The sequence below is a fragment of the Nylanderia fulva genome, unplaced genomic scaffold (genome assembly GCF_048542155.1).
Source record: "Nylanderia fulva isolate GAGA-0341 unplaced genomic scaffold, ASM4854215v1 Scaffold175, whole genome shotgun sequence".
Classification (NCBI taxonomy): Eukaryota; Metazoa; Arthropoda; class Insecta; order Hymenoptera; family Formicidae; genus Nylanderia; species Nylanderia fulva.
Genome location: NW_028190001.1, coordinates 64,820 through 80,043, shown reverse-complemented (window position 1 = coordinate 80,043; position 15,224 = coordinate 64,820). Strand labels below are relative to the sequence as shown.

Below are 15,224 nucleotides of genomic sequence, written 5' to 3'. Positions count from 1 at the left end.
GTGAGTGAGTGAGTGAGAATGAGAGAGTGTGTGTGTGTGTGCGTGTGTGTGTGAGAAAGAGAGAGAGAGAGAGAGAGAGTTAGCCAACATAACCCCGCACGCTGCCGATATGGCGGAGCGCCACTATCGCCATCTGTTGTAAAACGTGCGAGATGGACAAAATTACCACTACATGCATCTTGCATGTGTTGTGTACGTGTGATATATGTGTGCGCATGTGTTGTATACGTGTGAATACGTGTAGCACGATACTACTATGTATGCGTGGTCGATGATGATAATGATGATGATAATGATGATGATAATGATGACGGGGACGTTTCTTAATAGAAATTTTTCATATTTCGACTTTGCATTTATATATCTCTGCTTACAAATCACGTAGAGCAGAAATAAAGACACTTTTATTATATAATTCGAACTCAATCTATCGATTAAGTCTAGTATAAACTCGATTGCTTCAGCCATTATTGAGGATTCGAAATATTATAAAGACTCAAATGTCCGACTCGCGTTAAGATACACGGCGTCTCCGCTACGCCCTTAACTGGTCGCGAGACACTACCGTGTCTCTTGATATCCGGATTATCATGGCAAAACCTCCTTGTATATTTATGCATACTAATCAAATCTTCATGAGTTGAATTAAACTTAGTTTTGCCGTGTAAAAAATAGGAAAGTTGTGGAACCAGATTGTTACGTAATGTATTTAAATTTTTCATGTTAGAACTAGTGGAATTCCCTTCTATATCTTTGATAAACTCGTGTATGGCCAACTTTTTTTCATTCTTAAACGGCAGGCCGAATTTACTTCCAGATTGTAATAGATTAGTGACATTGGTAGGAATTATTGTGTCAGTCAAATTAATAAACCATTTTTCGTTAGTACTGGTTAGAGGATTAATATGTTTGTCTCTGAATTTATTAGGATATATGACAATGTCTTTGTTTATATTATTGTTTACTGAAATTGTTGATTGTGGAATGTCTATTTTGTTGATGGAATAACTAAGTTTAATCGGTTTGATATTTTTCAGATATTCGTCTTGTTTCTTTTTAATTAGCCAATTAAATTTGTTATTATGTTTGTTATGTAGTCTGTTATGAATCATGTCAAATGAGATGAAATGATGTCTTAAAATTTCGTTCCATATGTGTACTGGTAGTTTGTTAGCCACATATCTTGAAATATTGTAAAGTTTACCATGTAATAAATTAATTAGTCTATATAAATCTCTGATTTCAATATTTAAAATTTGTTTTTTGAATCTGTACAGCAAGCTATCAAGCCTTTTTTTCGATCTAAAGTGATGTAAACAAAATTGATTCCTACAATACGATGTCAAGTGGTTAGGTAAGACATCAAAATCTTTACAATGTTTTAAAAAATTCAACTTTGATCTAGCTTTGAAGGAGAATACTCCATTTAGAGTAATTGTGTCATCGATTAATACCACGCTTTACTCGATAGCCACTTTTTTACATAAAATCATTTCAAATAGTATTCCTACGGGAAAAAGTAATATAAATAATAGTTTTGAACTTTACAGCAAGCTAGCGGGTAAGAAAATTGGTGCGGAAGATATTCTAATATCATTAGACGTGGTTTCACTATTCACTAACATTCCGATAGATCTTGCAATAGAAAGTGTGAGCAATAGATGGAATTATATCAATACACATACATTAATTCCAAAAAATGAATTCATTTCCATGGTTAAATTTATATTGGCGTCAACATACTTCACATTCAATGACATTGTATACAAGCAAGTTTATGGCACACCTATGGGCTCCCCGTTATCGCCAATAATTGCTAATATTGTTATGCAAGATCTTGAAGAATCAATAATTAATGAATTGGACATTGGTATCGGAATATATTATAGATATGTAGACGACATTATTATGGTGGCACCAAAGAATAAAATTGATAGTGTACTGAATAAGTTTAATAGTTACAATCAACGACTACAATTTACGATTGAATACGAAATTAACAGAAGCATAAATTTTCTAGATTTAAACATTAAAATAATAGATAACGTCATACACTTAGATTGGTTTCAAAAAAAGACATGTTCAGGTAGAGTACTATCTTTTTTATCGAGTCACCCTATGTGCCATAAAATAGGAGTAATTTATAATCTTATTAATAGGGCATTGTTATTATCTCATCCCATATATCATAAGAAAAATTTAGAACTGTGTATTAAAATATTATTGGACAACGGTTACCCTATTCATTTAATCTTTAAAGAAATAAATAAAAGAATAAGAGTTTTAAACAATGGTCAGTTTAACAACAATAGAAAAAAAGAAATTGCAGAAGATAATAGCAAGAAAAAATTTTTCGTCATCCCATACATTAATAACATTTCTGAGACAATAGCATCGACAATAAAAAAATCAGATTTCAGAGTAGGATACCGTTGTCTAAATAATCTTAACAAATTAATTAAAGTCCACAAGGACAAAAACGTGCATAACAATAATAATAATGTTGTCTACAAAATTAATTGTAAGGATTGTGAAGCTTCGTATGTTGGGCAAACCAAAAGAAAATTACGCACTAGACTAAAAGAGCATATGAATAATATTAAATTTGATTCCTCCAAGCATTCTGTGGTCTCTGAACATATTATAGATAAAAAACATGCTTTTGATTGGGATAACGTTAAAATACTTGATATTGAATCTAATTATTATAAAAGACTTATCTCGGAAATGATACACATCAAGGAACAAAGGCATGGTATAAATAATAACACAGACACCGAATTACTTAACAACGCGTATTTCGACATTCTTGAAGAAATATCGAATGTTTAGACTTATGTAAATGTTTATTTTGTGTGATCTGACACCTATTTATTCGACTTTTTAAAAGACTAGACAACAGTCAAGTACTAACAATAAGGCCAACAACAATTAGAAGCATCGTCATCTCAAGTTATTCGGAACAATTTTTAACAAATATCAAATAATTTGGAGAGGATGGACATAATCATTGCCAGATCGAGGGACTTTCGTCAAATAACGATAAGTGGTTCGTTTGGAGTAATGTATAAGTGTCACTCCGAGTTTTTATTAATAATTCTAAAATATTTTATGAATAACCGGACGAATCATTCTGCTTCTAATTGGGTTCTTACTTTGTTGAACTATTTTAATGGTTTCAATTCATTGTAAATATATTTTGCGTTTTAACTATGACTTAACTATATAACTTATATTGACTATGTATTGCGGATTTTTTATTAGAATATTATGTATTTATTTATTATCGTTATTTATTATCACAATTTTTTTGCGCACTGAAGAGGAGCAAGTAGAGCTCGAAACGTTTGTGTAATTATTATTTCAAATTAAGAATTTTCCTCTAAATAATAAAATAATATCGTATTGCTCGTTACACATGGCCTTAATTTAATAATTTATCATTGTTTTTATTGTCATACGAGCTTTAGCATTGGTATGTGTTGGTTTGATTAGGTATTAATTTTGAATTGTTATATTATTAAAATATTTAAGCCAATGAGCGAATGAAAAGCGAAAGTTTGGAATTGGTAGGTATCATATACAATAGAATAGATCGGCTAAAAAGATAGTAGGGGTCGATTTATTTTATTGTCTATGTTATGCCTACAAATTCCAAACTATCGCTTTCCATGCGCCCATTGGCTTACATATTCAAATTAATCACATTATTTTGCAAAAGCAAAATGATATAAGATTTTTATGTTTAGTTTACTACAATGTTTTATCTACTCACGAGCGTTGACATCTGACAATTTGTATATTTGAGAATAATTATAATATATATTAATTATAAAAGATAATATATAATATGGAAATCTAACATATGTATGGCTTATTATTTATATGTATAAGATATATCATAGAAATATTATTTTTCATTGACTGGAAATATTAAAAATCTTATTTAAAAACTAGAAATTAAATTGAACATTTTGTTACGGAAACATTAGTATCACATACGTACATATTATAAAATAAATCTTAACTTTATCTTGAAATAAATTTAACTTAAAAAACTTTGAACGCTTACAATGTTAATTATTACGCATATGTATCATATAAATATATATGATAAAATATATCAAAAATTTATTAATATTATTAATCTTCTTGTTATTAGTCTTCCTATAGTTATGATGAGTCTTCTTCAGTTCTTTGTTTATCTTGCTTCTTCTTTTCACCATTTAATCTTTCTTTAGCTCTTCGCAGCCATTTCTGAACTGCTTCTTCTAAAACTTTCTTGTTATATTCGGAATTACTATCTTGACCGGAAACTGTAATAAAAAAATCAGCATCTTGTAAGCAATAATTTATTTATTTATTTATGTGATTTCATTAAGATTAATTATTTAAATAAGATAACATTAATAAATTAAACAAATAACATTATCTACTTATAGACATACTTACCAATTAGCAAGTCAGCGAGTTTTAAATGACAAAATTTCCTTTTCTGTTTTGCTCCTAGCCAACTATATTTTTCAGCCAGCTCGTTGGTCAACAAACGAGTACAATTGCGCTTAATAAATTCGTAAGGATTTTTTCCCCCTACTCTGGATACTTCTTTAACCTACAATAAATATTTTTTAAAAAACATTATTTTGAAAATTACAAATATATAACAATATGTTTAACAATTAATTTAATAATTTACATGTTATTAATATTACTATATAATTTTATATTATAAATTTTAATAATATATCGCTCTAATAACCACAAATTAGATTTAAAATGTAATAAATAATATAGAATTAAAAGGAATTGAAAGAATCTATTTTATTTTTTTTGAAATTTATATATTAATTTAATTTAATAAATTTTTATTTTTAATTTTAACTTATTTACTAAGTTAATTTTTATTTTGTGATTTAGAATTTTAGATTAACTGTAATTGTTTTTAAAATATTTATAAAGATCTATTGTAAATAATTAACATTTTAAAAGTTAAACAATTAGTTATTAATTTTAAAAATCCAATAAAACTCATTAAAAAAAATTAATAATTAATAAATTATTATTACCGATATTTCGAACTTATTCGGTTGATTTAAAAATTGTTCCACGTGCTCTTCTAAATCTTCCACCGAATTAAAAGGAAGATGAGGAAAAGAAAAAATAGACTCTTCTCTTTCAGTTACATTGGGCCGTTGATGAACTTGTTGCAACAATTCATTTTTCATATCTTTTAAATCATCTGCTATTTGCCATAACTGGGTCTTAAAGTATGATTGCTGACGGATAATTTCTTTAAAATACTGAAGCACTGTAAATTAAAACAAAAATAATGTAAAGATTATTTTTTACTTACTAAATTCCAATTTTTTAAAGATTCCATTGAGATTATATATGTATATATAAAATAGTAATTTCAGAATATATGTATATTGAATAGATTTTTGTCCGTGCTATTAACGTATAGTTATGACATTTTATTTATAAAGTGCACAGACAAAGAAAGCAATCACAAAAACATTTTTAATATTTCTTTGTATAACAAAATAATAAATATAAATAATAAAATATAAATATGATTAAATATAAAATGATTAATATAAATATAATTATTGATTAAAATAATGATTAAGATAATGAAATATAATAAAGAAGATGGTGATAAAATGATGATAATGATAAAATAATGTTAATATAATAATAATATCAAAAAATAGAATAAACAGTATAATAATAATTAATAATTATTTCTTTACAGTTATTTACTGATAGCACAGACAAAACCTATGAAAAATTATAAAGTTAGTTTTAAACAATATAAATTATGTACCAATTTTATTGTCGACAACATCTTCTGTCTTATTATTTTGTATGTTGTGCTCATTGTCCTGCAAAATATTTGAAATATTCAAAAATCCATCTTGTAAGTGCTTCGTCCGTTTATTCGGAACTTCATTGGATGATTGATCCACTGATCTTGATTGACATTTGTTGCTCTTCGCATTTTCGTAATTTGTACTTTTCAATGATTCTATGTATAAAAAAAATAATAATAGTAGTTACATATATAATCTTTGTAATACACAAACTAAACATATTTAATAATATCAGTATATACTTATTTTATAATAATTTTAATTTAGTAGCTTTTATTATTATATTAATTTAATAATTTTATTAGTATTTTAGTTTTATATATAATAAAATATATAGAATACTGCATGAATGAACATAATAACATAGGAAATTCAATGCTAATTCTGAAATAATAAAAATATTGGCTCTTCTAACTGTTTTAGAATTAAATTTCATTATTTCTATTTTTTTGGAAAAGCATATCAAGTATTGTCCTATATTAGTTTTTTTATTGACCCATTTTAACTATATTGTTAAATACAATTTCTTTAAATCTTGAAGATTCATTAAAATTGTATTTAACAATATTGACTTCGCCAATTTAAAAAAATTATATGTATAATATATATATATATATATATTATTATATATTATTATATTATATTTTAATGTATTATAATATATTTATAATATGTTAATTATTTAAAATCTATTTTCTCGGATTTTACAAAATTTGTTTTACATAATTTTGCAACTGCAGTTTTTCTATGTAAATACTTCTGTTAAGTTCTTCTGTATTATAGATTTAATTCAAGATATTGAATGACTAGCTGCTGTCATTAGGATATTATATTTCCCTACACGACATGAAAGATCTGATATGTCAATTGTGAAATGTTAAAATATTGATTTTTCTATTTATTTTCGAGCAAAGTTTTATTAAGTTTTTCGAATATTAAGATTAGTCGATTAAAATTTATATTATTAATGCAATTACTAAATTATGTAAAACAAATTTCGTAAAATCGGAGGAAGTAAGTTTTAAATAAATAATATATCATAAATATATTTTATAATACATTAAAATATAATATAATAATATAATATATATTTTTTATATTATATTATATATATTATGTATATTATATATTAATATTTAATATTAAAACTGTGACGACCCGATTAGCCGTCACTAGTCGCCCGCGCTCGTGTAAACGGCCCCTTTCGGGGCCACCACACGAATACGTTGGGAATCCGCCTTTTCGCCCCCACCCGTCACTCGACCCCCTCCAAGCTAGTCTTAGAGTGGGGTGGCCGACGGGTATAAAGAGCGGCGCAGCCGAGACTTCGACACCAGTCCCGTCCTGGTCCCTCGAGCGTACTCAGGGATCACTCCTCAACTCCCACACTCCAAATCACCCCGGCCGACGAGCGTTCTCGTCGTGCAGGCCGAGCGTTCTCGGTCACCGGGTCCTGTCCGTAACTCACCCCGGCCGACGAGCGTTCTCGTCGTGCAGGCCGAGCGTCCTCGGTCACCGGGTCCTGTCCGTAAATCACCCCGGCCGACGAGCGTTCTCGTTGTGCAGGCCGAGCGTTCTCGGTCACCGGGTCCTGTCCGTAACTCACCCCGGCCGACGAGCGTTCTCGTCGTGCAGGCCGAGCGTCCTCGGTCACCGGGTCCTGTCCGTAAATCACCCCGGCCGACGAGCGTTCTCGTTGTGCAGGCCGAGCGTTCTCGGTCACCGGGTCCTGTCCGTAACTCACCCCGGCCGACGAGCGTTCTCGTTGTGCAGGCCGAGCGTTCTCGGTCACCGGGTCCTGTCCGTAACTCACCCCGGCCGACGAGCGTTCTCGTCGTGCAGGCCGAGCGTTCTCGGTCACCGGGTCCTGTCCGTAACTCACCCCGGCCGACGAGCGTTCTCGTCGTGCAGGCCGAGCGTCCTCGGTCACCGGGTCCTGTCCGTAAGTCACCCCGGCCGACGAGCGTTCTCGTCGTGCAGGCCGAGCGTTCTCGGTCACCGGGTCCTGTCCGTAAATCACCCCGGCCGACGAGCGTTCTCGTCGTGCAGGCCGAGCGTCCTCGGTCCCCGGGTCCTGTCCGTAAATCACCCCGGCCGACGAGCGTTCTCGTCGTGCAGGCCGAGCGTCCTCGGTCACCGGGTCCTGTCCGTAAATCACCCCGGCCGACGAGCGTTCTCGTCGTGCAGGCCGAGCGTCCTCGGTCACCGGGTCCTACCTGAAAGTCACCGGCGCCCGACGGAGCTCGCCCTTCTCAGGGCGCCCGTACGCGTGTCCGCGTTGGAAACTCTAGCAATAAGTCGTGTCCGCGTCCGTATAATCTGGTCGCGTCTCGTCCGTAATATTTCTATCCGTCAATCCTAGCAATAAGTCGTGTCCGCGTCCGTATAATCTGGTCGCGTCTCGTCCGTAATATTTCTATCTGTCAATCCTAGCAATAAGTCGTGTACGCGTCTGTATCATCTGGTCGCGTTTTGTCCGATTATACTGTGCTGTGTATAATGGTTTGAATCACGGGAGAACCACAGGAAGGTGGCCCCGAATAAACTCTACTTTTACCAGAGCAACCGTGTGTCATTGTAAATCTGAGTCTCCCCTCTTCCCGAATCCTGGCACCGACGAGCCGATCCGTGGCGTCGGGAAAGGTGCTTCGTTACATGGCGCCCGAACAGGGACCTGACTCGACCGTCTGAGACTCCGGTTTGCAATCCACATGCTTGGGTGGATCTACCGCCTAAATAAAGAGGAAGCCGTCCGATACCTCGCCACCCGCGATCTAGACCCAGAAGGGAGATTAATCGACCTCCGCCGCCGCATAAGAGACCACGTAATGGCCAATCAGCCAAACACCGGAGCGGCCGAAACGCTCCACGCGCCGCTTAGCCGCGAAGAACGTTACCGGAGTGCACGCGGAACCCCCGAACCACCAGAAGCCGACCCGGCTAAGGCCCTCAACCAGATACGCAAATGGGGATGCCATTTTGATGGTAAGGACCCCCTCGCTTTCCTCGAGCATCTGGAGGAACTCAGTGTGGCCTATGGTCTGGAAGACCACAATCTTCTCACCGGTCTGTCCGAGCTGTTAAAGGGCGACGCCCTTCTGTGGTGGCGAAACACCAGAGAACAGTGGTCCACATGGGCCGGGTTCCGAAAGGATTTCTTGGCCCAGTATCTATCACCCGGGTACAAACGACAATTACGACGGGAAATACAAGGCCGGCGACAGAAGCCAGGAGAGGCGTTTACGCGATACGCTACCGCCGTACAGACAATGATGCGTCGGGCTGGCGGCTACACTAGCCAGGAACGGCTCGAGCAATTATACGAAAACGCCGACCCGGAACTCCAGCTATACGTTCGATTGGACGAACTGCACTCCGTTTCCGCGCTATGCAGTCGTGCCGCCGAGTGGGAGGAAATCCACCGGCGTCGCCAAGAACAACGCCGCGAAACATTACGGTCCACCGAGGCGAATCTTGCCGCCACTACCTATGACCGGGCGAGTTGCTGTTGGCGATGCAAACAGCGAGGGCACACACGACTCGACTGTCGCCGCCCAGCACGGAAGTTCTGCTCGCAGTGCGGGAAGGATGGCGTCCTAACGCGAGACTGCCACCCTCCGACGGAAAACGACCGGCGGGTCGGAAACGAGGCGGTCATCGTCCGACCCGCGTCCAGATAGAGTACACACCGCGGCCGCATTTACCAGTCCAGATTCACCGATTCAACACCTGGGCACTTCTCGATTCCGGATCCGAAGTGTCGTTTGTGAACGCCGCCATGGCCAAACGCTTGTCTGATCGCGGCCTCCAGATCCAGCCGTCCGAAGAACCGGTCAACTTAGCCGACGGCTCCAAGGCACCCACCTCCGGTTCGATCCGCTTCGCCATCCGAGTCGGCCCTCGCTCTGCCCGCCACCGCTTCCAGGTCCTGGATAACCTCAGCAGCGAGGTACTAGTCGGAGTCGACCTATGGGCTCGGTTACGCATTACGCTGCCGCCTCCCCCATCCAACCGACCAGGGAGGACGGCTCCGGTCCAGGTGGCGTCTGTCTACGGCAAACTGTCCGCCGGAATCTCCCCACGCTCACCAGAGGAAGACCAGCGTTTCCGGCAGTTCTTGGATACCGAACTCCGGTTATTTGAGTCCGTGCAGGGGCCCACCGATCGCACCACACACCAGATCAGATTGCGGCCTGGAGCCCCAATAAAGCAGAGATACCGACCCCGTAATCCGGCCATGCAGGCCGTCATTGATAGCGAGGTGAATAAAATGTTGGAAGCCGGAGTGATCGAACCGTCCAACAGCGCCTGGAGTTCCCCCGTAGTCCTCGTCAAGAAGAAGGATGGAGGACACCGATTTTGTATCGATTTCCGCAAGTTGAATCAAGCCTCCGACAAAGATGCCTACCCACTGCCGCACATCCTCGCTACCCTCGATAAGCTCCGAGGGGCCCAGTACCTTTCAACACTAGACTTAAAGGACGGATATTGGCAGGTGCCACTAGATCCGGTCAGCCGTCCAGCCACCGCCTTTACAATTCCTGGGCGAGGACTCTACCAATTTAAAGTCATGCCTTTTGGGTTACATTCGGCACCGGCCACGTTCCAGCGGTTGCTGGATAGTGTCCTCGGCCCGGAACTCGAGCCACACGTATTGGTCTACCTCGACGACATCATCGTAGTCAGCTCGTCACTGGAGACCCATATGGAACATTTGGCCGAGGTCTTCAGACGGTTGAGACAAGCGCGCCTCCGCCTTAACCCACAGAAGTGCCACTTCTGTTGCAGCCGTCTCAAATATTTGGGGCATATAGTGGACAAAGACGGCATTCGAACTGACCCAGACAAGGTCAGCGCGGTAGCCGCGTGGACGACCCCGACAACCGTACGTCAAGTGCGCCAATTCCTCGGCGTCGCCTCCTGGTACCGCCGTTTTGTACCAGACTTCTCCACCACCGCCGCACCGTTGACACGCTTGACCCAAAAAAGAGCACGTTTTGCGTGGGGACCAGAAGAAGAAAAGGCTTTCGACGAGCTGAAGCGGGCGCTCACCACCGCACCAGTTCTTGCTTGTCCCGATTTCAGCCGACCATTCACCCTCCAGACCGACGCCAGCACGTGTGGGCTAGGTGCCGTGCTCACCCAAGAACTATCCGAAGGCGAACGCGTCATTGCCTACGCCAGCCGTACACTAAATAGCGCAGAAAGGAACTACAGCGCTACAGAGCTAGAATGTCTGGCGGTAGTGTGGGGAATCCGTCGAATGCGCGACTATCTGGAGGGTTATCACTTCACGGTTGTCACCGATCACCAGTCGCTTCGATGGCTGCAGAGACTGGAAGCTCCCACCGGTCGCCTAGGGAGATGGGTATTCGAGCTTCAGCAGTACGACTATGACATCCGGTATCGTAAAGGAAAACTGAACATCGTGGCCGACGCTCTCTCTCGTCAACCCGAGGCCTGTGTCATACAAGCCGCTCCAGACTGTCAATGGTACCGCCGCCTTTATCACCAGGTACAACAACACCCGGCCGAACATGCGGACTACCGCATCCAGAACCGACAGTTGCATCGACACATCCTGCATGATCTCAACTTCCACGACTCGCCAAGCGAGGAGCAATGGAAACAGTGCGTCCCGAAACCCCAGCGCGCGGAAATCCTGCACCGACTGCATGACGACCCGACCGCCGGACACTTTGGCATTGCGAAGACCATCGCACGAGTAGCGCGCTTATATTATTGGCCAGGAATGTTCCGCGACGTCACTCGATACGTCCGTGACTGCCGAAACTGCGCCACCCACAAGGCCGCACAAACCTTGCCGGCCGGGAAACTTCGAGTCACCAACGTCACGCACCCGTGGCAACAGGTCTCCATTGATCTGGTCGGACCATTGCCACGATCGACCAGTGGCCATACCTGGCTGCTGACCATGCAGGATCGATTCTCCAAATGGATAGAGATGACGCCGCTCCGCCAAGCCACCGCCGCCAACGTCACACGAGAAGTAGCTGGACGTATTATATATCGTCACGGCTGCCCGGACATCATCGTCTCTGATAACGGGACTCAGTTGAGATCACACCAGCTCGAGGGATTACTACGATCCTTCGGGATCAAGCATAGAACCGCCCCCGCCTATGCACCGCAGTGCAACCCGGTCGAGCGAGCCAACCGCACCATAAAGACCATGGTGGCGCAGTATGTGGAAGGCCGACATCGCCGTTGGGATGAACACATTCCCCAGCTCCAGTTCGCTTTCAATACCGCACGACAAGAATCCACGGGATACACCCCGGCCTTTCTGATGTACGGCCGGGAGTTACAATCACCGCATCCCGACGACCGCCGCCCGGCAACGACCAGCAACGCTCCTGAAACAGTTCGACGTCGACTCGAAGACGCCTACGAAATTGTCAGAATCAACCTGGCCCGCGCCTTCCAACATCAACAGCGAAACTACGATTTACGTCGACGCGACTGGCGTCCACAAGTTGGAGACCGAGTATGGAAAAAGGAGCACCCGTTATCGAACAAAGAGCGCGGCTTTAATGCCAAACTAGCACCAAGATTTGGTGGCCCGTTGACGATCAGACGCATCATCTCCCCCGTCATCGTGGACCTGAAGGACGACCGAGGTCGATGGCATCGGCACGTCCACGTGAGGGACTTGAAATCCGCCTCCGAACCGCGTCCTGCGACCGAACCCTAGTCCGATACCCGAGCAACGCGCGCCGATTAACGCCGCCGGTCAACCGTTAGGCATGTTCGCGGTTTCGAATCAAAATACGTGGAGCGGCACTCTTCATGGTCCGCGTCTTGTCAAAAATCTTTGGCCGAATACCGGGAACGACATTCTTCATGGTCCGCGCTTTGCCACCCGGTTCCGAACCGAGAGCGGCACTCTTCATGGTCCGCGCTTTTCCACCCGGTCCCGCACCGGGAGCGGCACTCTTCATGGTCCGCGTCCAGATCACCGAGGGGTATAAAGAACGGGCACCCTTGGGTCGGAACTCATCCCGTCACGATGGAAACATCAAACGAAGAAGCAAACCAGCGCTCAAAGGAAAATCCGTCCGTTTCCGGACGAAATCTGCCCGTTTCCGGGCGAACCACCCGGCCAGTACCGGGAATAGGGACCCGCATCCAGCGGTCCGACGCCAAGCAGCGACGTCGGGACTTGGTGCTCTTGGAGGCACCTCCGCCTCCCCCGGGCAGACGCCGACCTATCCCGGTGAACACCCGGCATCGACGACCACCGGTCCTCTCCGACTCCCCGGCCTCCACCGTCGCCGGCGTCACCAGGCCCACGACGACACCGGCCAGCGTACGCCAGCCCGCTCGACCATCCGCGAACCGATCGGTTCCCTCAACCGGCACCCGCCGACACACGCCATCCGCTGTCGCACCGCCAGCCACCACGCGCCAGTCAGCGACGCCTGACGAAGCGGACCAGCCAGCGCATCGCGCCAACACAGGCCAACAGGTGCGATCCCTTGTCGCGCCACCAGCCAGGGAGCCACCCCAACCGGCACCACGCCGACCTCCAACCGGCCAGGCCCCACCAGTGCCAGCACCACGCCCGGGACCGCCACGACCCATCCAGGTCACTCTGGGGGATGGCCAAACCGTCGACATACCGTACCACGCCGCCACCATCTCACGGCGGTATAAGGTACGCACCCCGACGGGCCGGTGGATCATCAGATTCGACCGACGAGGAAGACCGCGAACGATCCGTCGAATAGCCACCCCCCCCTAGAAAAGGAGGGTGATGTGACGACCCGATTAGCCGTCACTAGTCGCCCGCGCTCGTGTAAACGGCCCCTTTCGGGGCCACCACACGAATACGTTGGGAATCCGCCTTTTCGCCCCCACCCGTCACTCGACCCCCTCCAAGCTAGTCTTAGAGTGGGGTGGCCGACGGGTATAAAGAGCGGCGCAGCCGAGACTTCGACACCAGTCCCGTCCTGGTCCCTCGAGCGTACTCAGGGATCACTCCTCAACTCCCACACTCCAAATCACCCCGGCCGACGAGCGTTCTCGTCGTGCAGGCCGAGCGTTCTCGGTCACCGGGTCCTGTCCGTAACTCACCCCGGCCGACGAGCGTTCTCGTCGTGCAGGCCGAGCGTCCTCGGTCACCGGGTCCTGTCCGTAAATCACCCCGGCCGACGAGCGTTCTCGTTGTGCAGGCCGAGCGTTCTCGGTCACCGGGTCCTGTCCGTAACTCACCCCGGCCGACGAGCGTTCTCGTCGTGCAGGCCGAGCGTCCTCGGTCACCGGGTCCTGTCCGTAAATCACCCCGGCCGACGAGCGTTCTCGTTGTGCAGGCCGAGCGTTCTCGGTCACCGGGTCCTGTCCGTAACTCACCCCGGCCGACGAGCGTTCTCGTTGTGCAGGCCGAGCGTTCTCGGTCACCGGGTCCTGTCCGTAACTCACCCCGGCCGACGAGCGTTCTCGTCGTGCAGGCCGAGCGTTCTCGGTCACCGGGTCCTGTCCGTAACTCACCCCGGCCGACGAGCGTTCTCGTCGTGCAGGCCGAGCGTCCTCGGTCACCGGGTCCTGTCCGTAAGTCACCCCGGCCGACGAGCGTTCTCGTCGTGCAGGCCGAGCGTTCTCGGTCACCGGGTCCTGTCCGTAAATCACCCCGGCCGACGAGCGTTCTCGTCGTGCAGGCCGAGCGTCCTCGGTCCCCGGGTCCTGTCCGTAAATCACCCCGGCCGACGAGCGTTCTCGTCGTGCAGGCCGAGCGTCCTCGGTCACCGGGTCCTGTCCGTAAATCACCCCGGCCGACGAGCGTTCTCGTCGTGCAGGCCGAGCGTCCTCGGTCACCGGGTCCTACCTGAAAGTCACCGGCGCCCGACGGAGCTCGCCCTTCTCAGGGCGCCCGTACGCGTGTCCGCGTTGGAAACTCTAGCAATAAGTCGTGTCCGCGTCCGTATAATCTGGTCGCGTCTCGTCCGTAATATTTCTATCCGTCAATCCTAGCAATAAGTCGTGTCCGCGTCCGTATAATCTGGTCGCGTCTCGTCCGTAATATTTCTATCTGTCAATCCTAGCAATAAGTCGTGTACGCGTCTGTATCATCTGGTCGCGTTTTGTCCGATTATACTGTGCTGTGTATAATGGTTTGAATCACGGGAGAACCACAGGAAGGTGGCCCCGAATAAACTCTACTTTTACCAGAGCAACCGTGTGTCATTGTAAATCTGAGTCTCCCCTCTTCCCGAATCCTGGCACCGACGAGCCGATCCGTGGCGTCGGGAAAGGTGCTTCGTTACAAAACGAACTTTGTGTGTTCATAATTGGAGGCGTCCGTAATTTAGTGCACTCTTCGGTAGATTCATC

General features: G+C 44.3%; 1 protein-coding gene across 1 annotated transcript; it reads right to left on the bottom strand.

The window, feature by feature from the left end:
- Positions 1 to 4,072: 4,072 nt before the first annotated feature.
- Positions 4,073 to 15,224, bottom strand: LOC114941175 (uncharacterized). The gene is made up of 5 exons (XM_029316075.2): positions 15,167 to 15,224; positions 5,828 to 6,028; positions 5,067 to 5,308; positions 4,453 to 4,612; positions 4,073 to 4,316 (listed from the first exon to the last, which is right to left on the bottom strand). Exons 1-5 carry the CDS (start codon positions 15,177 to 15,179, stop codon positions 4,174 to 4,176), a joined length of 759 nt encoding a protein of 252 aa, XP_029171908.1. The 5' UTR covers positions 15,180 to 15,224; the 3' UTR covers positions 4,073 to 4,173.

Coding starts and splice junctions, on each gene's coding strand:
- LOC114941175 (XM_029316075.2), bottom strand. Junction 4,613..5,066: donor CGAATAAGTTCGAAATATCG/GTAATAATAATT, acceptor TATTTATTGTAG/GTTAAAGAAGTATCCAGAGT. Junction 4,317..4,452: donor ACTCGCTGACTTGCTAATTG/GTAAGTATGTCT, acceptor TTTTTATTACAG/TTTCCGGTCAAGATAGTAAT.